Here is a 27256-nt window from a genome sequence, read left to right as displayed (position 1 = left end):
GGGGATAAGGCAGCAAGAACCCCTTAAAAAAAAAGGAGAAGGGAGTCGCTCACACTGACAGCAGTTCTCTTTATCTGAAGGACAGACAGATGTTCTTTAAACACTGACAAAGATCTATAGCTGCTCCACAAAGCTGCAGCAAACACATCTTTTAGACCAAAGACCACTGAATCAAAGATCAGGACAATGATTGCATGAAATGAACTTTAATAAGATTTCTTCAGGAGTCTCTCTGATTTTGCCAATGATGAACATACAGTGTTAATCCCACAGATCAGTCAGAAGGTCCTCATTGGCCTGTTTGATAATGCATGCTGCAGAATAATCAGCACAGATCAGACTTTACACTGCAAACTCACATAAGCTTTTAGAAACTGAAATGAAATGTGGACTTTTTTACAAGCGCTGGTATATAGCAGCTTAAAGCCTGTTGCTCTTTGTTTACGAAAATAAATAAAAATGGAAAGAACGTCATGTTTGTTGAGTGTTTTGTGTTCGTTGATAAAACAGAACCTACAGGGAGTGTAAATCAACCAACCAATCAATCAACCAATCAATCAACCAATCAATCAACCAGTCAATCAACCAGTCAACCAACCAGTCAATCAATCAACCAATCAATCAACCAGTCAATTAACCAGTCAACCAACCAATCAATCAATTAACCAATCTATCAACCAGTCAATTAACCAGTCAACCAACCAATCAATCAATCAACCAATCAACCAGTCAATCAACCAGTCAATCAACCAGTCAACCAACCAATCAATCAACCAACCAATCAATCAACCAATCAATCAACCAGTCAATCAACCAGTCAACCAATCAATCAACCAACCAACCAACCAATCAATCAATCAACCAGTCAACCAACCAGTCAATCAACCAATCAATCAACCAACCAACCAACCAACCAATCAATCAACCAGTCAATCAACCAACCAACCAATCAATCAATTAACCAGTCAACCAACCAATCAATCAATCAACCAATCAACCAGTCAATCAACCAATCAATCAACCAACCAACCAACCAACCAATCAATCAACCAGTCAACCAACCAATCAACCAATCAATCACAGTTCTATCAAACAAATGTTGTCTAATCCCGTCTTGATATCAACATGCAGGGTGTTCGCTGCAGATCAGATTGAACATGTGGATTACTACTTCAGTTCTTGACTTCCTTACAGCGGCAGAAATCTAAATCTGAATTCCTTTGATAAACGAAGTCCAACCCTTCATGGTTCACTCCAGAATATCTAAATCGGAAACACAAGATTCATTACTTTCTCTTTAGAAATCCTCAGCCTTGTTTTTCTCCTGCTATGTGGCGCACAGTCAGCATCGTGCAGCAGAAGACCGATCTGTTGCTGGAGGATGTGGAACAGGAAGTGGAACAGGACGTGGAACAGGAAGTGGAACAGGACGAGAACATCGACGACAAGCAGAATGAGAAGAAGGTGAGAGGGAAATCACAGAACCATAACAACCGGTTGTCCTGATGCAATCGTCTTTGATATCTTACTCCTTATGTCATATAAATGCCTTGCTCTGCACCGGTGATTGTTACTCAGGTCTGGAGATGCTGATCATTTTTAATCAGCAGACAACGAGCCATGAAGTTGTTTTCAATCGCTCATGGTCCTAAAAGGATCATTCAAAAAATAACTGAATTTACCTCAAATTATTCCAGGGCACAGTGGCTTGCTAACAGGCTAATGGTAGCATGTTTACATCCAATAGTTGCCATGCATGTTGATAGCTTAGTAAACTTTGTAGTGTACCATGGTAGTGCACAAATAGATACTGTGTTCCATAATAGGAAAGGCCCTATGGTCTTTCTTTAGGGTCTGCACCATGGCTCTTCAGGGTACGATGCTAGCGCCAGAGTGGGTACAATAGAGCTTCAGTTAGGGTACAAGGCAAGGTAAAAAACAGTGTGTGTACCTTGGTGAATCAGATAATACTGTGGGAAAGGGTACTAAGGGAGTTCCAGAGTAGCTGAAAGGGTACTAACTTGTTGGATATAGCATTTTGGCTCAGGGATACTATGCTCATCCCTTAGTGCCACCAGAAAAGATCCTGTGGAAAGCTTCATGTTAGCGGGGATCAATGGTAATACCAGGTAGGGACTTTGGTACCGAAAATGATTTGGATGAGAGGAATAGATTAAGATCAAGATGTATTTCTTTCCCTGAATCAAAAGGTAATAAAATAAGCCCAAAAATAACGGCAGAGGCAAAGTTACTCTGAACATTTGTATTGACATCTGAGAAAGGAGCATCTGAGCATACCTTACTGATCCTTTTAAACAGTGCTTGTGAAGTAAATGACATCCTGTGGATAGTTGCAGAGTCGAGACGCAGAGACCCAGATGGATCAATCCACTCCAGTGATGCACAGCGCCAAGAAGGAGGCTGAAGAGGCTAACCTGGAGGAACGGTTAGTTACTATGTTCTCTGGATAAATGACTCCCTTCTTCCTCTCTGTCCACTCAGAATGAAACGTCTGCTTTCGGTTGCTTTAAAAGCGTTGGTCCATATGGGACATGTCAGCGACGTCATCAAATGTGCAGCTTATTGAACACCAGCATGGTTTCTTTTGTCTGAGTCGACTCTTTATGCAAAAGAGCAATTCCCTGGTGAGTATCCGAGCTCTTCCCTGTGTTGCAGACCACAGCAGGATCCGCTGGAGGCGGCCCGCATCGCAGAGGAGATCGCCAGGAGGGCAGCGGAGGAAGCAGTCCGGCAGCTGCAGATGGAGCAGTCGGCCAAAAGCATGGAAATGCTGCCAGTGTGCCACGAGCAGTAAGTCACGGAACAGCAGATATATATATGTCCGGTTTAAACCCTGCATCTCAAACGGAGAGACCCTTATTATGAGCCTGAGTCTCAAGTAAGTATCTCACTGCAAAGGCTGATTTGGTTTTCTGTTTCAGGAAAGGCTTAATCTGAAACGGATTCATTTAAGACAAATAATACTTACAGTGCACATACACTAAATGCTACACGTACAGATTAAAACACACTGATCTGAGACACTGTCTTCTCTACAGACTACCCAACATCCAGGAGGAGGAGAACGAAGACCTGAAGTAAGTCCGTCTTGATGAAACACACACCATCGCCCTCTCGATTTAGAGAAGCTGCTCTTAAGAAAGCCCAGAGAAATAACGCAAGTCTTTGACTCAAGTCTTCGGAGTGGACTACTTTCACGTGACACCATGATGCTTAGAAAGGCATTTCCTGTCGACACAAGAAGAGGAGTTTTTCCATCAGAGGATCATTTCTTTGATACCTTACTTTTCCTTCCTTGTTTTCGGACCCTCAGAATATTTCCTGAGCTTCCATTTCCAAAAAGCCTTGTCAAGAAATGTAGAGTATCATCAATTCAGTTGTGTTTATTCGCCTTGTCTTGTTTGAACCTACTTCTCTTTGTATTCATTTGCAACTCCTCTTAATTGTGCTTTACTTACTGTAATTGAACACACCTTATCAGTTATACAAGAAAGCCAATCAAGGTGGATCCAGAAGTGGACCTGAGCTACAGTTCCTCACGAGGTTCATTCTGCCTCTTCTTCACCAGGAGTGTGAAGGAGGACAGTCCGGCTGAAGAAAAGACCTCTCCTCCTTCAACTCATGTGGAGCCAGCATCGGAGAAGAGAGACCTGGAGAGTCCCAAAACCATCCCCCCAGAACCAGAGTCACCAACAGCAGAAACCACCACCACAGATCAGGTATGGCAGTCTGTGGATCCAGCAGCAGCTCCTCTTACTGTTCCCGTCGTATCTTGGTTTAAAGAAGACATTGACAACGCAACAGATCGAGGATCATTCTGGATCATTAAGACTTTAACTCATTGCTTTTCCCATCAGTTATAAAACCATTGCACAGGTTTATGTTGTTTTACAGATTAGCACCTGATTGATATTTGCTGCTTTGCTATTGACTGGATTTTATTGTCTATTTCAAAGGCCTTTCCCTACAATCAAATGAACGTTCTGTCTAGAGTTCAAATACACTATCAAACAGAACTGTTCAATCAAATGGAATGCAGCTTACTGTAGTTACAATTAACGAACGTCTATCGCCTGAAACACTTGTGTAAGCAGTAATAATAGTAACTAAGCCACGGGTCGGCAGCTCTAATAGCATTTTAACAAGTCTGTATGTTTGTTCTTCTTCTTTAGGTCGAGGCAGCAGAAAGTGAATGTGGAGGTAAGGAGAGAGAATATGAGCAGCCTCATCACTAATGAATAACACAGACCAGAGGAGGGTTCTCCAACCTAAATGCCTCTTCCTTGAATCCTGACTGGTTTATTTAAAGGTTTTTTGGGCCAGAGGGTCTTCATAGGAGATGTTAGAGTGAGAAGGGGAGACAGAATGGAGGACATTGTTTAATTGCTCGACTGGTTCAGGATTCTAATATATATACAGTATATATAGTATTTGGGGGCGGCAGTGGCTCAGTCAGTAGGGACTTGGGTCGCCGGTTCACGTCCCGATCGGACCAATATAAATATGGAGTGAGCTGGTAGCTGGAGAGGTGCCAGTTCTCCTCCTTGAGCAAGGCACCTAACCTCTATCTGCTCCCTTGGCGCCGGGTACCTGGCTGCCTCTCTGCTCTGCCACCTCTCCTCTGCATGTGGTGTTTGTGCATGTATATCCTATGTGTGTCAACACAACAGAGTAGAGAAAGCAATTTCCCTGTAAGGGAGTAATAAAAGTATGTCTTCTTCGTCTTCTATCAGGGGCTGCCAGCTCTAACCCCTAGAATGAAGAAGCTTTTTGTTAAGCAGCTGGATGGTTAGCTTGCTAATGGCGCCATGCTTTCATGCTACAGTGGTTACATAAATAAGGGTCCGCTACCTGTTCTATTTCAGCAATCAATCAAATGCGTAGTTTGTCAACCTATCTTTACATAAAGTTCATATTTACATGTGGCCATATATTAAAGTGTCTCTCTAAACGAATGAGTGTCCTTTGAATCTTGACTGTTTCTCCGTGCAGTTCCCGAAGTTTGTATCCCGATAAAGAGCTTTCTGCTTCGATTCCCGCTCGCTGCTGAGTGCCTGGAGCGCGGCAGGAAGCTGATGCACGACCATAACCTGGCCCCCCCTGCGCTGTCCATGCCGACCCCGCCACCGGAGCTCGCCATGCTGACCCAGGAGCTGCAGCAGCTTTCCACGCAGGCGCGGCAGTGCTGCACGAGCATCGCCAGCCGCCTCGCACGCCTTAACCCCAACTCCCAGCATCCTCAGCAGCCTTAACCCCGACCTCCTCCTGCAGCACACCCTCTAGAGAAACCTTATAGCCGCCTCATTGGAAGTAGATACAGAACCTTTAAGTGCCAAAATAAACCAGTGATCCTTATTATCATCACTCCCATCATGCACTGCTGCTCTGCACGGCTTCACCACGGGCTGAACAGGTGATCCTACAGGAAGTGGATGTTTGTGCTTCTGTTTGCTATAAAGGGGTGCAGGAGCGAGTCCTTAAACCTCGGAAATGATCAGTTGTATACCACTTCCTGTCCCCTGGTCTGGAGGTCAATGGTTCTCTGAATGTATTTTTGTTCTTTGCTTTCATTTTACCCTGGTTACAGAAATAAGGGGCCGCTAGCTGACAATTAAACCATTAAGTTCACCATATTCATTGGTAGCAACCAAATGAATGCAGTCAGCAGAAAGTACGTTATGTCTCTCTGAGATGTAGACTATAAAGGACCTCACACTGCAGACGGTACCTGAAGCCGCAGATGTTCTGCTCTGTCCTGCAGGAAGCTGTGCTCATGGTTTGGTTGGAGCTCCGCTGCTGAGGGTGGAGGATGTGGACTGGGAAGAAGGGCAGGAAAGAAGCTTGAACATCCCTGAAATGATCAATACTCCAGAACCAGAGGTCACCGCCCCTATGTCACTGCTCAGGTAACAGGCTTTCATCTGCTGATGACAGACCTTAGATCTGTTTAGCCAGGTGTGTACTCTGCTGTATACTCTGCTGTATACTCTGTTGTATACTCTGCTTTATACTCTGCTGTATACTCTGCTGTATACTCTGCTGTATACTCTGCTGTATACTCTGCTGTATACTCTGCTTTATACTCTGCTGTATACTCTGCTTTATACTCTGCTGTATACTCTGCTTTATACTCTGCTGTATACTCTGCTGTATACTCTGCTTTATACTCTGCTGTATACTCTGCTGTATACTCTGCTTTATACTCTGCTTTATACTCTGCTGTATACTCTGCTGTATACTCTGCTTTATACTCTGCTGTATACTCTGCTGTATACTCTGCTTTATACTCTGCTTTATACTCTGCTGTATACTCTGCTGTATACTCTGCTTTATACTCTGCTTTATACTCTGCTGTATACTCTGCTTTATACTCTGCTTTATACTCTGCTGTATACTCTGCTGTATACTCTGCTTTATACTCTGCTGTATACTCTGCTTTATACTCTGCTGTATACTCTGCTGTATACTCTGCTGTATACTCTGCTGTATACTCTGCTTTATACTCTGCTTTATACTCTGCTGTATACTCTGCTTTATACTCTGCTTTATACTCTGCTTTATACTCTGCTGTATACTCTGCTTTATACTCTGCTTTATACTCTGCTGTATACTCTGCTTTATACTCTGCTTTATACTCTGCTGTATACTCTGCTGTATACTCTGCTTTATACTCTGCTGTATACTCTGCTGTATACTCTGCTTTATACTCTGCTGTATACTCTGCTGTATACTCTGCTTTATACTCTGCTTTATACTCTGCTGTATACTCTGCTGTATACTCTGCTGTATACTCTGCTTTATACTCTGCTTTATACTCTGCTGTATACTCTGCTTTATACTCTGCTGTATACTCTGCTGTATACTCTGCTGTATACTCTGCTGTATACTCTGCTTTATACTCTGCTTTATACTCTGCTTTATACTCTGCTTTATACTCTGCTTTATACTCTGCTTTATACTCTGCTTTATACTCTGCTGTATACTCTGCTGTATACTCTGCTGTATACTCTGCTTAATACTCTGCTGTATACTCTGCTTTATACTCTGCTGTATACTCTGCTGTATACTCTGCTTTATACTCTGCTGTATACTCTGCTGTATACTCTGCTGTATACTCTGCTTTATACTCTGCTTTATACTCTGCTTTATACTCTGCTGTATACTCTGCTGTATACTCTGCTTTATACTCTGCTGTATACTCTGCTTTATACTCTGCTTTATACTCTGCTTTATACTCTGCTGTATACTCTGCTTTATACTCTGCTTTATACTCTGCTGTATACTCTGCTGTATACTCTGCTTTATACTCTGCTGTATACTCTGCTGTATACTCTGCTTTATACTCTGCTTTATACTCTGCTTTATACTCTGCTTTATACTCTGCTTTATACTCTGCTTTATACTCTGCTGTATACTCTGCTGTATACTCTGCTGTATACTCTGCTTTATACTCTGCTTTATACTCTGCTTTATACTCTGCTTTATACTCTGCTGTATACTCTGCTTTATACTCTGCTTTATACTCTGCTGTATACTCTGCTGTATACTCTGCTGTATACTCTGCTTTATACTCTGCTGTATACTCTGCTTTATACTCTGCTTTATACTCTGCTGTATACTCTGCTGTATACTCTGCTGTATACTCTGCTGTATACTCTGCTGTATACTCTGCTTTATACTCTGCTGTATACTCTGCTGTATACTCTGCTTTATACTCTGCTGTATACTCTGCTTTATACTCTGCTGTATACTCTGCTTTATACTCTGCTGTATACTCTGCTGTATACTCTGCTTTATACTCTGCTGTATACTCTGCTTTATACTCTGCTGTATACTCTGCTGTATACTCTGCTGTATACTCTGCTGTATACTCTGCTGTATACTCTGCTGTATACTCTGCTTTATACTCTGCTGTATACTCTGCTGTATACTCTGCTTTATACTCTGCTGTATACTCTGCTTTATACTCTGCTGTATACTCTGCTTTATACTCTGCTGTATACTCTGCTGTATACTCTGCTTTATACTCTGCTGTATACTCTGCTTTATACTCTGCTGTATACTCTGCTGTATACTCTGCTGTATACTCTGCTTTATACTCTGCTGTATACTCTGCTTTATACTCTGCTGTATACTCTGCTGTATACTCTGCTGTATACTCTGCTATATACTCTGCTGTATACTCTGCTTTATACTCTGCTTTATACTCTGCTTTATACTCTGCTGTATACTCTGCTTAAAGTCTTATATTCTACATTTTCTACTTTTTCTTTAATATTTTATTTCTAGATGATGAACATTTTGAATTGTTTATTTCTAGTCTTTTAATTTGACCGTACAACGCCTTCTGTTTTTATTCTGCTGCAACATTTCCCAAATTGGGATCAATAAAGTACTTGTCTAGAGACGTGGAGTCATGTGACCGTGCTGTAGTTCCTGCTGAACAAAACTATAGTAGATAGTATCATAAACGTCTGTTTGACTCAGAGATTATTTTCTGTCATAATCTAAAATCCCATCGAAAAATCCCATTGAACCAGGGAGACGCTGCCTTCAGGGTGCAACACAGAAATACCACATTCCTGAACCGCTATATTCCCAGCCCCTGAAAAACCCCAAACTGGCTACATTTCGGCAGTAAAACAGAGGCCTTCACATCATCAACTTCTTTTCCTCATTTCTTGATGTCTTGGTGTCCCCTCAGTGCTGCAGGTGACCACAGAGAGGAAGGAATGGAGGATGGTCTCAAAGACAATGAGTGAGAGAAACTCCACACACAAACAAACACCTCTCCTCTGGTCCCGTCCGTCCTCCGTGTTGACTCGTGCTGTGCCGTCTGTCCTGCAGGATGCGTCCTCTGTCTGCAGCTAGCGTCAGCAGCATGGCGCTGCAGGACCGTCTGGTGCAGCTGGTCCAGATGTTCAAAGGTCGAACGGAGCGTCAGAAGGAGCGTCTGATGGACATCGACGACTCCGAGGAGGACAGTCCTGCAGCCAGTGAGTGAGGAGAAGACTGTCCTTTATTTAGATTTATTTTAATACATTTCTCTCGTGTTTCCTCTTGTTGTCATGGTGTTGAGTTTTTTCTATGAGGTGTTGAATGTGAATATGTGGGTACACTTTTCTAGCTGAAATTGTAAATATTTAGCTCTCTTTCCCCAAAAGTTGACGATTGTTCTCATATTTAGACAGAAATGTGATATGTAAAATAAATGCAAATTGTTTCGTCTTCATGTGAAATATAAATGCTAACTCTACACATTCAATTGTTATTTGAAATGCATTGTCTATTGCAAAACCATATACATGTTAAACCAAAGTGTTGTATTTTTTAAATGTTACATAAATGCATAAATTAAAGGTTAACTTACATTTTAAACTTACATGTTCACAATATACAAAGTGGTTGGTGATGGAGAAGTGAAAAAGGAAATGTTGAATGCAAACTCTAATTGTGAAATATTCCAAATCTAAATGATGTCTGCAGCTCCGAGCAAAGCCCCTCCCCCTCCTCCTCCTCCTCCAGAGGAGAAGAAGGACTCTCCTGCAGATGAAGATGAAGAGGAGGAGGATGAGGAGGATTTTTTACTCCCCTTTGAAATTTTGGGACATTCGGTGAAAATTCCCAAACTTCCTGCGATGCCGGACTGGCTCCGACCCATCGTGGAGTACCGCTTCCCCTCCAGCATCGACCCCTTCACCGGTGAGGAAAATACGCATCAAAATTAAAGTCCGTAATCATCCAGGTGTGTGTGTGTGTGTGTGTGTGTGTGTGTGTGTGTGTGTGTGTGTGTGTGTGTGTGTGTGTGTGTGTGTGTGTGTGTGTGTGTGTGTGTGTGTGTGTGTGTGTGTGTGTGTGTGTGTGTGTGTGTGTGTGTGTGTGAGAGGCATTCTTACAGTGTCTGGCACCCAATCCTTTTTGAACTGCTGGACTTTCACTTGTTTCTAAATGAGAGGTGAAGGGCCCCGGTATGAATCCCTGAGAGCCCCCACAGTGAGCTGTGAAGTGCATATGTGTGTGTGTGTGTGTGTGTGTGTGTGTGTGTGTGTGTGTGTGTGTGTGTGTGTGTGTGTGTGTGTGTGTGTGTGTGTGTGTGTGTGTGTGTATGCCTGGTTAATGTTTGCTCACGTTCTAGCCTCTTTCTACTCTTCTCTAATCACTTCTTCTTTCCATTCTCAAATTACGTTTTACTTTCCTCCAGTTTCTACTCTTCTTCTCATCTTCCCACGTTTCTCCAACAACATTCTGTTCTTCTGTAAAAACGTTGAAATGTGCGGTAACAGCTTTCTAAACTTCACTCCTTCTTCTGAACTGGCTGCTGCATACGTCCCGTCCGGGCTTCTGACGTATTTCCTGTTCTTGTTGAAACGCCACCTTGCATTGAACTGATTCATCTCCTCAGATCTGATCTACGTGATCTGGCTCTTCTTCGTGGTGGCGGCGTGGAACTGGAACGTTTGGTTGATCCCGGTCCGCTGGGCGTTTCCGTACCAGACCCCTGATAACGTCCACCTGTGGCTGCTGGCCGACTACACCTGCGACTTCATCTACATCACCGACATCCTCGTCTTCCAGCCGCGCCTGCAGTTCGTCCGTGGAGGAGACATCGTGGTAAACTTTCCATGACTTTCTTAAAATGTTTGGGATATTTAAACTCAATCCAAAATTAAGTTTAAATATCCCAATAATGTTTTGATAAATCAGTTAGAGCAATAATCCTTTTAAACATCATTTCAAATAAGGAAACTGACAGCTCAACATGTGATTTATGAAATCCCATGGATGGTCGTTGGACTGACAAAACTGGAGGACGCTTTTCTTTTTTTAAGTAAATTTTTGGGGCTTTTTGCCTTTAATCGGAGAGGACAGTGGAGAGTGACAGGAAAGTGGGAGAGAGAGTCGGGGTGGGATCCGGAAAGAACCACGGGTCGGCCCCAGCCAGTTGCACAACGGCCGGGGCCGAGGACGCTTTTTTAACGTGGAACCTTTTTTATTTCAGTGTGAAAAAAAGGACATGAGAGAAAACTACATGAAGACCGAGAGATTCAAGGTAAGACCAGAAATACCCGACTTGATGCCAGTTTACCTCCTTGGTTCTGCCGACACGTCCTTGAGCTAGGCACTGAAATTCCAACTTCTCCCTGGTACAGGAGAACCGGGCAGCTTCTTCATTCCTACAACATGTCTGCTGTGTGTAGAGGACAGCTGAATTCCCCCCGGGGATTATTAAAGGGTCCTCTTCCTCTTTCTCTGTGTCCTCAGATGGACGTCTGCAGTCTGTTTCCCATGGAGATATTTTACTATTTCACCGGAGTGAACTCCCTGCTCAGATTCCCTCGCCTGCTGAAGGTCTGCAGGTGTTTGTCTTTATGTTTAGCCCGATCATAAAGACAAACACTGACTCTTTCCTTGTTCCTCTCCCTCAGTACATGGCTTTCTTTGAGTTCAACGACAGAATGGAGGCTGTGATGAAGAAAGCGTACATCTACAGGTGAGACTATCTCGTTAATACCCCAAACTCACAACAGCTGGTGGAGCTGTTATCTGTTATTGGTGAACAGAAACACAGTTTACAAAACAATGTATTTGAATTGGATGTTTGGTACCTCCACCGCTTTTCACATAAAATGATTTAGAAAATCCTGCTTTGTGGCGTTTACTATAAAGTGTGTGATCTGTGTAGCTCGATAACGACCGGAGGCAATACTAACTTTGTGAGGCTCCTTATCGTTTACATTTGGTCACACTTGATATCGATATACTCTTGTATTTTTGTTGGTGCATGTGTTACGTTGCTTTCAAACAACTAAATGTTTGTCCTTTGTTGTTGTTGTTGTTGTTGTTGTTGTTGTTGTTGTGTGTGTCAGGGTGATCCGAACCTCCACCTACCTGCTGTACTCTCTGCACATCAACGCCTGCCTCTTCTACTGGGGCTCCGACTATGAAGGACTGGGCTCCACCAAGTGGGTCTACAACGGGAAAGGCAACGCGTAAGAACCCACCGTCACCATCGTTATAAACATAAACAGTGACTTTAAAGAGTCCTCTCTACTTTAAAGAGTCCTCTCCTGCTGATGTTCAGGTGTATATCAGTATGTAGAGTCTCTACTTTAAAGAGTCCTCTCCTGCTGATGTTCAGGTGTATATCAGTATGTAGAGTCTCTACTTTAAAGAGTCCTCTCTGCTGATGTTCAGGTGTATATCAGTATGTAGAGTCTCTACTTTAAAGAGTCCTCTCCTGCTGATGTTCAGGTGTATATCAGTATGTAGTGTCTCTACTTTAAAGAGTCCTCTCCTGCTGATGTTCAGGTGTATATCAGTATGTAGAGTCTCTACTTTAAAGAGTCCTCTCCTGCTGATGTTCAGGTGTATATCAGTATGTAGTGTCTCCACTTTAAAGAGTCCTCTCCTGCTGATGTTCAGGTGTATATCAGTATGTAGCGTCTCTACTTTAAAGAGTCCTCTCCTGCTGATGTTCAGGTGTATATCAGTATGTAGTGTCTCTACTTTAAAGAGTCCTCTCCTGCTGATGTTCAGGTGTATATCAGTATAGCGTCTCTACTTTAAAGAGTCCTCTCCTGTGCTGCAGCTCCTCTTCTCCCCCTCTGTCTGACACCAGGTTTAAGGTGATTCCACATGTTTTTTTTACAGTTATATCCGCTGCTACTACTTTGCGGTGAAGACGTTGATCACCATCGGAGGACTGCCCGACCCCACCACCGTCTTCGAAATCTGCTTCCAGCTACTCAACTACTTTGTCGGCGTCTTTGCGTTTTCCATCATGATCGGGCAGGTCGGACCCACTTCCTCCTGTCTGAGATATATGTATTCAGATTAGTAAAAGGGAACATGTCCGTAAAGATCAGGGCTGAAGAACGGTTTTATTCATTTGTTCTTTATTCTTTCCAAAACCACGTTTTGTTTTACTCCCCACCTAAATCCTAGAGTCTGAACTACTAGAATCAGGATTCCTGAGACGGCCCCTCTTTGTCTCAGATGAGAGATGTGGTCGGGGCCAGCGACGGCCGGGGAGAATTACTACCGAGCGTGTATGGACAGCACGATGAAGTACATGAACTCTTACAAAATCCCCCAGAAGTCCAGAACCGCATCCGCACCTGGTACGACTACACCTGGAAGAGCCAGGGCATGCTGGGTAACATACATCATTAAAAACTATGCATGAGTAATAGCACAGCGCAAGACTTAAAGTCAAATCATTCTTAAAATATCAAAGGGGAAGTTATGGGAAATGGAGATCTGTAGTTTTAAATGTTCAATAGTTTACGTTTGAATTATTAATAATGATGCATTTACATGTACTCTTTATTTAATGTTGGTTTAATGGTGCTCATTTAAATATTTGATGTGTGTTTTGAGTACAGGAGTGTACTCCCTGAATAATCAACTCTTCAACATATTAAGAAAAGCTAAATATGTGTTATAAAGTATAAAGTGTTAAATCATAAATATTATGTAAAGACTTATGTGAAAATTCAAATTGTAGTAAATATTAAAGTATAGTACCTCATAATTTTAGTACTGCAGTTGAAGATTTTAGCAGTTTTATTTAAAGAAAGTGACATATACAGAAGTTAATGTGTCCCTAAAGGTCTCGTGGTGCGTTCAGGGACACTGAGAGTGTTTGGATGTTTTCTCTGCAGATGAGCAGGAGCTCCTGGTGCAGCTTCCTGTCAAGATGAGGCTGGACATCGCTGTGGACGTCAACTATGCCATCGTTAGTAAAGTGGCTCTGTTCCAGGTCAGCAGACAGAATCTCTGTCATAAAAATAAACTAAATAAATATTTACATTTGCTTTGGGACAGCATGGAAGTTATGTTTCTGTTCAATGTGAAACGCAAAAGCGATTTAATAATTTAGCATTTTTATTTAAAGGGGAAAATATTAAGGGGATTATTTTATATTTATTGATTTAACTATTTATTTATTTAACTGTTTATTTATTTAACTATTTATTTATTTAAGTATATATTGATTTAACTATTTATTTATTTTACTGTTTATTTAAATATTTATTTATTTAACTATTTATTTATTAAATTTTTATTTAAATATTTATTTATTTAACTGTTTATTTAAATATTTATTTAACTGTTTATTTATTTTACTGTTTATTTAAATATTTATTTATTTAACTGTTTATTTAAATATTTATTTAACTATTTATTTATTTAACTATTTATTTATTTAACTGTTTATTTAAATATTTATTTATTTAACTATTTATTTAACTGTTTATTTAAATATTTATTTAACTATTTATTTATTTAACTGTTTATTTAAATATTTATTTATTTAACTATTTATTTAACTGTTTATTTAAATATTTATTTATTTATTAAATTTTTATTTAAATATTTATTTATTTAAATATTTATTTTTTAAATTTTTATTTAAATATTTATTTATTTAACTGTTTATTTAAATATTTATTTAACTGTTTATTTATTTTACTGTTTATTTAAATATTTATTTATTTAACTGTTTATTTAAATATTTATTTAACTATTTATTTATTTAACTATTTATTTATTTAACTGTTTATTTAAATATTTATTTATTTAACTATTTATTTAACTGTTTATTTAAATATTTATTTAACTATTTATTTATTTAACTGTTTATTTAAATATTTATTTATTTAACTATTTATTTAACTGTTTATTTAAATATTTATTTATTTATTAATTTTTATTTAATATTTATTTAATATTTATTATTATTTAAATATTTATTTATTTAACTGTTTATTTAAATACTTATTTAACTGTTTATTTATTTTACTGTTTATTTAAATATTTATTTATTTAACTGTTTATTTAAATATTTATTTAACTATTTATTTATTTAACTATTTATTTATTTAACTGTTATTTAAATATTTATTTAACTATTTATTTATTTAAATATTTATTTATTTAACTGTTTATTTAAATATTTATTTAACTATTTATTTATTTAACTGTTTATTTAAATATTTATTTATTTAACTATTTATTTAACTGTTTATTTAAATATTTATTTAAATTTTTATTTATTTAACTGTTTATTTAAATATTTATTTAACTATTTATTTATTTAAATATTTATTTATTTAACTGTTTATTTAAATATTTATTTAACTGTTTATTTATTTTACTGTTTATTTAAATATTTATTTATTTAACTGTTTATTTAAATATTTATTTAACTATTTATTTATTTAACTATTTATTTATTTAACTGTTTATTTAAATATTTATTTATTTAACTATTTATTTAACTGTTTATTTAAATATTTATTTAACTATTTATTTATTTAAATATTTATTTATTTAACTGTTTATTTAAATATTTATTTAACTATTTATTTATTTAACTGTTTATTTAAATATTTATTTATTTAACTATTTATTTAACTGTTTATTTAAATATTTATTTATTTAACTGTTTATTTAAATATTTATTTAACTATTTATTTATTTAAATATTTATTTATTTAACTGTTTATTTAAATATTTATTTAACTATTTATTTATTTAACTATTTATTTATTTAACTGTTTATTTAAATATTTGTTTAACTATTTATTTATTTAAATATTTATTTATTTAACTGTTTATTTAAATATTTATTTTTATTTAAATATTTATTAACTATACATTTTGTTCTGCCTTTAAGGGCTGTGACAGACAGATGATGTTCGACTTGCTGACGAGACTCAAATCTGTCGTCTACCTGCCTGGAGACTTCGTCTGCACGAAGGTAACACACACCTTTCTGTGAGTGTGTGAGTGTATGAGTGTATACTTGTGTGTATTAACCTGTGTGTGTTCTGCAGGGGGAGATAGGCCGGCAGATGTACATCATCCAGCAGGGGGCGGTGCAGGTGGTGGGGGGTCCGGACCTGCAGACGGTGTTTGTCACCATCAGAGCGGGTGCTGTGTTCGGGGAGATCAGGTCAGAGCCGGTCCCTGTGTGCGTCACAGTAATGTCCTGTAATCCTGTTACCTCTTTAAAGACACTGTACAGAGAGAGAGTTCCCAGAGTGCACTGCAGAGATCAGTGAACTGCAGTCTACACAATATCAGAGTCCTTTATTGGAGGGGAAATAACTTTGACCCTGAAGGCAGCATCTCCCTGGTCCAATGGGATTCCTCCATGAGGTTTTAGATGATTGGAGAAAATAATCTCTGTTTAAAAAAAACTGTTGATGATATTTACAGGTTTAGTTCAGCAGGAAAATCTCTACATCTTCTCTTCTCTCACACCTCTTCATGATTTCTGAAGTAAAAAGCTAACGTTGGGCTATAAAGGAACTACAGCACGGTGACCTGACTCACGTCTCCACCGCTAAGCTAAAGGAGGCTAATGTTGGGCTATAAAGGAACTACAGCACGGTCACATGACTTCACGTCTCCACCGCTAAGCTAAAGGAGGCTAATGTTGGGCTATAAAGGAACTACAGCACGGTCACATGACTTCACGTCTCCACCGCTAAGCTAAAGGAGGCTAACGTTGGGCTATAAAGGAACTACAGCACGGTCACATGACTTCACGTCACCACCGCTAAGCTAAAGGAGGCTAATGTTGGGCTATATAGGAACTATAGCACGGTCACATGACTTCACGTCTCCACCGCTAAGCTAAAGGAGGCTAATGTTGGGCTATAAAGGAACTACAGCACGGTCACATGACTTCACGTCTCCACCGCTAAGCTAAAGGAGGCTAATGTTGGGCTATAAAGGAACTACAGTACGGTCACATGACTTCAAGTCTCCACCGCTAAGCTAAAGGAGGCTAATGTTGGGCTATGTAGGAACTACAGCACGGTCACATGACTTCACGTCTCCACCGCCAAGCTAAAGGAGGCTAATGTTGGGCTATAAAGGAACTACAGCACGGTCACATGACTTCACGTCTCCACCGCTAAGCTAAAGGAGGCTAATGTTGGGCTATATAGGAACTAAAGCACGGTCACATGACTTCAAGTCTCTACCGCTAAGTTTAAGGAGGCTAATGTTGGGCTATATAGGAACTATAGCACGGTCACATGACTTCACGTCTCCACCGCTAAGCTAAAGGAGGCTAATGTTGGGCTATATAGGAACTATAGCACGGTCACATGACTTCACGTCTCCACCGCTAAGCTAAAGGAGGCTAATGTTGGGCTATAAAGGAACTACAGTACGGTCACATGACTTCACGTCTCCACCGCTAAGCTAAAGGCGGCTAATGTTGGGCTATATAGGAACTATAGCACGGTCACATGACTTCACGTCTCCACCGCTAAGCTAAAGGAGGCTAATGTTGGGCTATAAAGGAACTACAGTACGGTCACATGACTTCACGTCTCCACCGCTAAGCTAAAGGAGGCTAATGTTGGGCTATAAAGGAACTCTGGTACAGCAGAGAGAAAACTATTGTAACTTGTTAATGTTAGCGTGTTAACTAGCTAGTATGTTAAATGTTGTAAAGTTATCCTTCACTTGCTAACGGGGCTGCAAATCCAAATCCTTTAATTGGTAAAGAGCATGTCAACTGTAAGGATGTTAACATGCTAATGGTCTGCTTGCACATGTGCTAAATGTTACATGTTACATACAGTGATACTTCAAGTATAATATTTACTTAAATAAATAATACAAAATTAAAGATGGTGGTTGACACAAGCTGGAGAGATTTTAACGTTTTGTTTCACCACATAGAAATCAGTAAATACCCCACTGGTGGATTACCACGGAGATGTTGCCTTCAGGGTCCACTACAGAAATACTTACTGCACAAACTCCATAACTCTGAAAATCTAAATTATTTTCTCTGAAACCTGCTGACCCCCTCCTCTGTGGTTGGTCAGTTTGCTGGCGGGCGGCGGTGGAAACCGGCGTACGGCCGACGTGAGGGCGCACGGCTTCGCTAACCTCTTCATCCTGGACAAGAAGGACCTGGCAGAGATCCTGGTGCACTACCCCGAGTCCCAGAAACTCCTGCGCAAGAAGGCCAAGTAAGAGAGTCCTTTCATGGGTCACTGGGCAATAAAGTGTATATTGAATATATAGAGAAAAAGGGAAGCGGCTAAACTGTGTTGTTCATGACATACGATCAGAACCGGAGTGATAAAGACGAAGCTAACGTATTAGTATAGAGGACAAAGAGGCACACCCTACAAACAAGTAGACAACCATGGAGAAGCAATTAAAAAACTAAGTCACATATTCTGGTGTTGAGACATCAAATGCATGTTTTTCACATAACAGTGATTATTGCACAACACAATGCATAAAACAGGGTCGCACGTTGCAGGGGTATTGCACTGGATTGCAACAGCTAGTTTAAAGATAAACCGGCTGTCCTGCAACATGCACAGTCTTTAGTCCATGATGATTGAAAATCTTCGGACTCGTGCCCCTCCCGGTAGATCTCTCTGGACAGGATTAGTCAGGTCTCGGTAATCCTCTCTCAGGTGGCCCTGCGTTAGGAGGTCAGATCCGTCATGGAGCTGCAGCAGAGCGGCTAGATGTGCTGGACCTGGAGCGGTTGTTGGTACGGGACCTCCAGGGATTTAAATGTAGTCTTTGTGTGGCTGTTTGTGGAGGAAGAGAGGTTGTAAATGTACATGTTCTTAACAAGGGCAGATTATGGGTTTATAGGACCTTTGGCAGAGCTGTGTAGTGGAACAGCTTGTGTGTCTGTAGTTGTTTGTGTCTCTTTCTACTGGCTTTTGTGATTTTAAACATTGAGTTTTAATTTGAGGTCTTTTTAAGTGGTTATTTGTTTCCTTGTAGTTTCGTGGAGTCTCTTCGTGGTTGTTTGCCGTGACATAGCTCTTGTGGGTCTCTGTCTTTATTCTGTGGTTCTTTGAGGTCTTTTGTGTCCTTTAGTGGCTGCTATGTGTTTCTGAGGTTGTTGCGTGTCATTTTGAGTGTCTGTGTAATAGTGTTGTGTCTCTGAGGTGGTTGAGGGTTTTCTTTGAAGTAGTTTGATGTCTCTAAAGGTTGTCTGGTGTGTCTTTGAGGTCTTGTTGTATCTGTTCGAAGACATCTAGTGTCTCTTTGAGGTTATCTTGTGTATTTCCTGTCGGTATTTGTAGTTGTAATGCCCCTTATCATAGTCGTTGTGGGTGACATGTACACATCTGTTTCTGCAGCAGTATTATGTGATCTGTGTTTCTGCTTTATATCCTGCTTCAACCCGTCCCTGTGTCTCTGTGTTTGTCCAGGACGATGCTGTCCAAGGATAAGAAGCCAGACGAGAAGGTGGCGGTCAAAGAGGTCCTCCCACCCCGAGCAGACACCCCCAAAATGTTCACGGCGGCACTGAAGATGTCGCAGCAGCAGGGACTACAGGGAACCTTCTCCACTCTGAGGAAAACCTACAAAACCTCGGAAGGAACGGCCGAGGTGAGACATCATTATAGTTTTATTTAACTTCCTGTCTGTCTTTCTTTCTATACTTATTTCTTCCTCTTTCTCAGATGCCCCCCCCCTCTCCGATGCACCGCCGCAGTCCGATCCCACGTGTCACGGTGCAGGACGGAGAGGACGCCGTGTCGGAGACGCCCGACGCATCGATCACCATCCGGATGACGCCGCGGCTGCAGGGCGAGGAGACGCTGTCTGTGGAGGTGCCGAAGAAAGACTGAGGAAAAGACTCTGTTTCCCACAATGCATTTCAGCAACCTTGAGGGAAGTGACATGGCTTTCAGACCTCGAGAGGAAGACTACAAACCCCAGTGCATTATGGTCTCTGTGTACAAACTGCTCTCTGCTTCTTCTTCATCCTCCTTGGTTCGACACCTTTTGAATTCATAAGTGATGATAAACCTTTTCTTGATTTACTGAATCCCTTTCCTCAGCGGACCCTTCTCATTAGGGAACATTACTTAGTGAAATGAGCGTCAGTTTTTCTAATGATGATGACATTTTCTGCATTTAATAATAATGTGATGAACTGAACATCAAAGGTTAATACACAGGAGTGTGTGAAGGATCCTCTGATCTCAGAGAATATCCAGGTTTGTTTTCGTTAAATAGCGACTTCATTAGTTCGTTTACTACTTCACAGTACAGAGGGTTGTTCTCATATATTCCTGGGTTTCTCTTCATGAATCTACCTCTCAGAGAATATTTATTTGTTTTCGTGAATTTCATCGTTTTTTCTCATTTATTTACCATTTTAAAATCAGGGAGTGATTTTGGACTCTAGCTGCCCCTCCCCCGCTCCGTCATGCACTTCATATTTGATCTACTGCTCAAGTAGTCACATCTTCTTCCAGCATCAATGCTTACAGATAACCTTTCTTACTCATCTTGCTCGTGTTACATGGACATCAATTACTTATTTAAATCTATTACAGATTGATATGCAGTTTATGAAATAATAAAAATGTAGGAACCAAACTTTAATCTGCGTCCTTCATGTTTCTGCTTAACGTGACGTGAACTCAGAAAGTCTTGTAGCTACATTTTCACCAACGCTTAGAGTTGTTTGGACTTTAGCCTACGAGTCAGAAACACATTTTTCCATTTATCTTTGGCACCACTTGAATGCAGCATTAGCACCACTTGAATGCTGAATCAGCAGCAGTTTGTTTACCTGAAACCTCACAAAGAAAACGGGTTAGTGGCAAAGGAATGTGATTTAGTAAGAAGCAAGGTTAGATCAACATGTTTATGAAACTACATTTCCCAGAATCCCTTCTGCTCAGCACTGTGGCCTATTTGAGGTGGTTATTTTTTTTAAGGAGCAGATTCGTGTTTACATTTGATGGTGAGGATGTATCCTTTTGTTGATTTCTAAAACCATCTTCATCATCTGTAAAGGTAAGTAATAAATAAACAGATAACACAGCTCTGCAGAGGTCAAGAGGTCAATGGAGCTGTCTCCTGATTCTGGTTTTCCACTGCTCAATAACTCAGGCTGAGCTCTAACGACTCAATGATTTCACTCTGCTGTTTCCAGGTCAGTGTGTGTGTGTGTGTGTGTGTGTGTGTGTGTGTGTGTGTGTGTGTGTGTGTGTGTGTGTGTGTGTGTGTGTGTGTGTGTTTATTTCACAGTCTGTGTTAAAGGGAAAGTTTGTGTTTTCTGGTGCTTTTTACATTATAGAATTTTATTTTTTATTTGAGCCTACAGAACAGAACAGAACAGAACAGAACAGAACAGATCAGATCAGAACAGATCAGAACAGAACAGAACAGAACAGAACAGAACAGAACAGAACAGATCAGATCAGATCAGATCAGAACAGAACAGAACAGAACAGATCAGAACAGATCAGATCAGATCAGAACAGATCAGAACAGATCAGAACAGAACAGAACAGAACAGAACAGAACAGATCAGATCAGAACAGAACAGAACAGAACAGAACAGAACAGAACAGAACAGAACAGAACAGAACAGAACAGAACAGATCAGATCAGAACAGAACAGAACAGAACAGAACAGAACAGAACAGAACAGATCAGATCAGATCAGATCAGAACAGAACAGATCAGATCAGATCAGAACAGAACAGAACAGAACAGATCAGATCAGATCAGAACAGAACAGATCAGAACAGATCAGAACAGAACAGAACAGATCAGATCAGAACAGATCAGAACAGATCAGAACAGAACAGAACAGAACAGAACAGAACAGAACAGAACAGAACAGAACAGATCAGATCAGATCAGATCAGAACAGAACAGAACAGAACAGAACAGAACAGAACAGATCAGATCAGATCAGAACAGAACAGATCAGATCAGATCAGAACAGAACAGAACAGAACAGATCAGATCAGATCAGAACAGAACAGATCAGATCAGATCAGATCAGATCAGAACAGAACAGATCAGAACAGATCAGATCAGATCAGAACAGATCAGAACAGATCAGAACAGAACAGAACAGATCAGAACAGATCAGAACAGAACAGAACAGATCAGAACAGATCAGAACAGCTTTTTGAAGAAATAGTCGGAAATTAAAAAAAGTGGAAATTTGGGGTAAAAACAAAAACTGTGAGTTTTTAAAAGAGGATGATGAGGATGATGATGAGGATGAGGATGAGGATGAGGATGATGATGAGGGCCACATGAAGGAAATAGAATAATGAGAAGATAGTGGGACATTTTTAAAAGTCCATATTAAGGAAAAGTCTGCTTCTGATGATCTTCCAAACTCCGCTCAGACTCAGAGATTAAGAAGTGCGTGAGGATGATCTGCAGACGCCGGTTAGCGTTTCTAATTTAGCTAACGAGGTTAACAGCATCCGCCTGGCAGCTTGTCAGTAATCACCCTTTATGGGAGGCTCCTGTTTGCTTCTTTTCTAAAAAATATTCTTCGTAAATAACATTTGTTCTGTTCTGTTTTTTAGGCATTTATCTGCAGAATGATAACTTTGACTTTCAGTGCGTTTAGCTGATGATGCTTACCTTTTCTAAACTGTCTGTCACCTCACCAGAACTGGTTACGTGTGTTTGTTTGTATGATTGTGTGTGATGTCTTTCATAAAAAGTATAGTTTTATTTGTATACACGTGCAGGTATGCTGCACTGCCTGCAGCTAGGGGGCGCTGTCGGTCTGCAGACACAGGGCCTCACACATTCAGAAATGCAGGAAAAGCTTCAGGAAGTCCAGGGAACTCTCATTGTGTCCGTCTGAGCCGAAGAGGAAGACAGACTGAGGAGAGAAAATAAGAAAAGGCTGGGAAATAAAAACAACGCAGAGCTGACACAGGAAGCTTCCTCATCACCGCAGAATAGAAGAAGGAGGCGAGGGGCTCAAGACCAATGGGAACATTTGACAGATATAACTAATGAACATCTCTGATGATGCTACACTGACCAACAGGGGTCACACATTACCAAGCAATTCACTGGGAGTAACCTGCACTGGCGGATGGATACGCGATTAATCGTCATAAAATAGATCCAGCAGATAACTCCCCGGTAGATAAACTGCTTTCACCTTTTCATCACACTTTCAACAAACACCGAATGATGTGTGTCAGGAAAAGAGAAGAGTTGTGATACTGAAATATGAGCAGGTTATTAGTGTAGGGTTATAAGCTGTATAGATAATATGTTTGATTCATTCTGGGAATATTTGTGCACAAGAGAGCACACACACACACACACACACACACACACACACACACACACACACACACACACACACACACACACACACACACACACAGCTATACAATCAAATGGACTCATGAAAATAAGATTTACAAATAACTATATATATTTTACTTTATAAACATGATAGTTTTATTGCACAAAAAGCTGTTAAATTATCAGAATAATGATAACGATCTGCATAATATGTTAGGGCGGGGGGCAAAGTACATAGGGACTGAGCTTGGGAACCAGAAGGTCTATAGTTCACAAGCCAAAAAAAACCCCAATTAAGTCATATTTACCGACCCTGTAAAGATATCAAACCTCTAACATTGTCAATATGTTGTCATGCCGATCATTACATTTGATTTAATAATGAAAATATGTTTGCACAAATAAGATGTATACATTATGATAATTGAGAAGTGCAATACAAGTACACACACACACACACACACACACACACACACACACACACACACACACACACACACACACACACACACAGTTTACATCTGGTCTATCTAGTTTAATGTGTGTACAGAATGTGTAGTTTGCTGACATCCAGGTGCACGGAGTCAGCGCGAACATAGATCAGTGTCATGCCTTGGTCACATGTTTCTCCTCGTTTGAATCCTGGAACATTTGTCTCATGTGGTCCGAGTCCGCGGATCCGACCCGGTCTATAAATGTTCTGTTCCTCCCCGCCCATGCGCAGCTGAATCCCCACACGTCCGACAGTCCGTGAAGGCAGCAGCAGCTCAGACAGGCAGCAGTGACTCCTCCGCGGCGGAGACTCTCAGAAACATCCGAAAAACCTCCAGAAACAGCCTGACAACTGGAGGGGTTTTTACTCTGAAGTCACTGTGGAACATCTGAACTCTGTACCCGGGTGACACTGGAAGGATTTACTGCGGGGAAGAAGCGTGTAGAGGCGGGGGAAGAGGAGGCAGAGGAGTCGCTGCTTCGGACCGGAGGTGAGGAACAGTTTTGCGTCTTGAAACTTTGTGTCTCTGTCCCTCCACACACACACACACACACACACACACACACACACACACACACACACACACACACACACACACACACACACACACACACACACACACACACACACACACACACACTGCCGGGTTTATGTGGGTTACAGGGACACTGACCCCCACATGAGGGACTGTCCGTGTGTGTGTGTGTGTGTGTGTGTGTGTGTGTGTGTGTGTGTGTGTGTGTGTGTGTGTGTGTGTGTGTGTGTGTGTGTGTGTGTGTGTGTGTGTGTGTGTGTGTGTGTGTGTGTGTGTGTGTGTGTGTGTGTGTGTGTGTGTCCTCTAAATGAACCAGCGGGTGAAATTGTCACACAGTGCAGATCTGATTCACCTCTCACTCTTTTCATGCGGCCGTCCAGCAGCTTCCACCGCGCAAAGCCTTTCTGTGTGTGACAAAGGAGCCTCACCTGGTCCACACACACACACACACACACACACACACACACACACACACACACACACACACACACACACACACACACACACACACACACACACACGTGTTGGTGTTTGTCTGCCAGTGCTGGTGGAAAATATGTATTGGTTATCGGCCCTGGCTTCCAGCTGTCCCAGTATACCGCGATATGAGACTGGACCCTATAATATTGTAGGTGTGTTCTCCTGGTTTTGAAGACGTATTGCAATCATTGTGGACGATATCTCCGTGTCCTTGTGAAATTTGGCAATACATCAATATTATGTTGTTGCATGATTCATTCTATCTTTGGTAAAGGGGTATTTTCTGGGTTTGAAGGCAGTGAAACAGAACATGATGACCGTTTTCTTAATTGAATCCACATAGCTAATATATTATTAATGCTCTGTGATACTTCTGTGATTCATCACGTCTGATTTAATTTCCACATACTATTGAAGCATGTTTACCACTGTTTCACTTACTCTTTGAACAATTTTTCCGGCTGTCATCACGTCTATTGTTCGAACAACTTTCACACATTCTTTCAGCAATGTTTGTCTGTTTCCATTTAAAATATTCTGACTTCTTTACGTACGTTTCCACTGATTCCAGAAACACTGTGTAGATATTTGGCCGTATCTTTTGCAGTGTTTTCAGGTTTGCTTTTTGGACATTCACGTCACGGTATACTTTTCGTACAAAAGTTGAACAAACGGTTTTTATTATTCCTCTACTTGGTCAATAAATCCACATGACTGATAGTTATTTATCTAAATGTCTTGTTGTATAAATATTGAGTCAAAGCATCGACGGTTAACCTTAAACTATCGTCTTAATGTCGAGGTGTGTCATCAATAGGTATTTCAGCCGTGTTTCCATAATAATAAAATAATGTCCCAAAAGTTTGTGAAAGTCCTCAATCGGCCAACAGCCTCAAACCTAAATCACATTTACAAAAGGTTAAAAAGCAATAAAAGCTCCAATATTGTCAATATCTATCAATCAAATAATCACAGTTATCATTTATTGCTTAATTTAGGACAAACTGATTAAACAGGTCTGCAAATAAACAGTTGATGATTGGCTAATTATCTCAGCATTAAGGCCAAGTGTTCAACATGCATTGAAGCTGCACACAAATAGGATTTGTTCTGGAAGAATCTGTAAAAATGTTGCTCAGAGACAAACCCAGCAGAGTGATGGCAGCGCTTTATTCTCTTTGAGCAGCTAGGTTTGAATTAATGCTGCACCATAATAAGAATCTGAAGGAGGTGCACGATCAGACTCAATCATCACATTCAGTGGTTTTTATCCAAATCCTGCCGCCCGTTTGTTTCTGCTGCTCACTTCCTGTCTGTTTCCAGCTGCAGCTGTCTTTCCGCATTCTGCATGAACTGAGTCCTCACAAAGCAAAGCGCTGTTAGCTGAGATCCTGCGGAGTCAAAACACGTCTGTAGAAAGCAGATGTTCGGAGGACGCTCCAGCAGCACGCTCCTGATTAAAAACACAGACCCTGAACTCAACAGTCAACTGAAAGCGGTCCAGAGGATGTTTTGGTTTCCCTGCAGACCCTCTCCCTGTTTCCTGTCCTGTGCTGAGCGAGTTTGTCCTATAAGGTCTCAGAAAACTGTGAATAATGTCCATCAGAGTTCCAAGAACCTTAAGTGACGTCTTTAAATGTCTTCCAACCCAAGATCCAAAACACAACGTTTATTCAGTTGTGGATTGGTGTACTACTCTCCCTGCAGGATTCATTTCTCTTTCCTTGTGAGGAGATTTGGGATACAGACTCTCTCCCTGTTTCCTGTTCATGCTGAGTGTGTCTCAGAGGCAAGTCCTACTAGTTCATTCCCAGAAGACTTTAAAATATCCATCATAGTTTCCAAAAAACTAAAGTCATGTCTGTAAATGTCTTTGGTTTTCTGTCCAAAGTTGCAAAACACAGAGTATATTCAACCTAGAAGAAGGAGAAGCAGCCGGTCCCCACTTTTTAAGAAGCTAGAATCGTCCGATATTTGTCTTTTCTTGCTTTAAAGGAAACCTGGAGGACTGGGGAGATGGTGGGGGTTATTTCCTGTTGGCTTTCTCCTGCGTCCCTCCGTTAATTATTGAGTTATTCCAGCTTCTAACTGAAGACGGCACGTTGGAGAAGCTGTCCTCTCTCTGCAGGATTTATTTCTCTTTCCTTGTGAGGACATTTGGGACGCAGACACTCTCCCTGTTTCCTGTTCCTGCTGTGTGTAAGAATGTGTGTGTGTGTGTGTGTGTGTGTGTGTGTGTGGGGTGTGTCTGCAGAGGGACTTTTCTATAAATAATCCTGGTTTTGTCGGCAGTTTCTTGCTGCAGTGGCCACATCACCCGCCAGAGGTTTTAGTGACGTGGAGCTGAGGATCTCTCTCTGAACCAAAGCTCCTCTCTAGCTTTATCAGAACCTCAGAAACAACTCGAAAGAAAGTCTTTATTTAGTCTCCAACAGCAGCGCGAGCTTGCTGCTGAGGGACAGTTATCCTGCACACAGTTTGATCAGAGCCAGTTATTTGTAGAACTTTCTTTATTTTAGAATCATTAAGAAACACATTTTAGTGCAAACACTTTTATCCGTGCAGGAGGAAAGGGTGTCTGAAACGGGCCTTTTTTAACCAGGTTGTGAGCTACAGTG

The 27256-nt window shown here is 40.7% G+C and overlaps 2 protein-coding genes across 2 annotated transcripts in view; both read left to right on the top strand.

The window, feature by feature from the left end:
- Window positions 1-20427, top strand: part of cngb1a (cyclic nucleotide gated channel subunit beta 1a) — a 32603-nt gene extending 12176 nt beyond the window's left edge. Inside the window, 25 exon segments of the mRNA XM_063882187.1 lie at window positions 1343-1464; window positions 2352-2446; window positions 2677-2811; window positions 3060-3098; window positions 3590-3740; window positions 4194-4221; window positions 5783-5927; window positions 8726-8779; window positions 8869-9017; window positions 9508-9723; window positions 10424-10632; window positions 11021-11071; window positions 11284-11370; window positions 11448-11512; window positions 11889-12011; window positions 12673-12814; window positions 13018-13038; window positions 13040-13115; window positions 13118-13177; window positions 13686-13783; window positions 15704-15787; window positions 15864-15982; window positions 17880-18026; window positions 19242-19422; window positions 19497-20427. Coding sequence (XP_063738257.1) covers window positions 1343-1464; window positions 2352-2446; window positions 2677-2811; window positions 3060-3098; window positions 3590-3740; window positions 4194-4221; window positions 5783-5927; window positions 8726-8779; window positions 8869-9017; window positions 9508-9723; window positions 10424-10632; window positions 11021-11071; window positions 11284-11370; window positions 11448-11512; window positions 11889-12011; window positions 12673-12814; window positions 13018-13038; window positions 13040-13115; window positions 13118-13177; window positions 13686-13783; window positions 15704-15787; window positions 15864-15982; window positions 17880-18026; window positions 19242-19422; window positions 19497-19664 — 2765 coding nt within the window. The 3' untranslated portion in view covers window positions 19665-20427.
- Window positions 20428-23747: 3320 nt separating this feature from the next.
- Window positions 23748-27256, top strand: part of kifc3 (kinesin family member C3) — a 46593-nt gene continuing 43084 nt past the window's right edge. Inside the window, exon 1 of the mRNA XM_063882195.1 lies at window positions 23748-24113. The gene's annotated coding sequence lies outside the window, so the exon portion shown is untranslated. The remainder of the gene's footprint in view (window positions 24114-27256) is intronic.

This window comes from Eleginops maclovinus, chromosome 4, assembly GCF_036324505.1.
Source record: "Eleginops maclovinus isolate JMC-PN-2008 ecotype Puerto Natales chromosome 4, JC_Emac_rtc_rv5, whole genome shotgun sequence".
Classification (NCBI taxonomy): domain Eukaryota; kingdom Metazoa; phylum Chordata; class Actinopteri; order Perciformes; family Eleginopidae; genus Eleginops; species Eleginops maclovinus.
The sequence above is the reverse complement of the archived record's forward strand: the minus strand, read 5'-3'. Positions and strand labels throughout refer to the sequence as shown.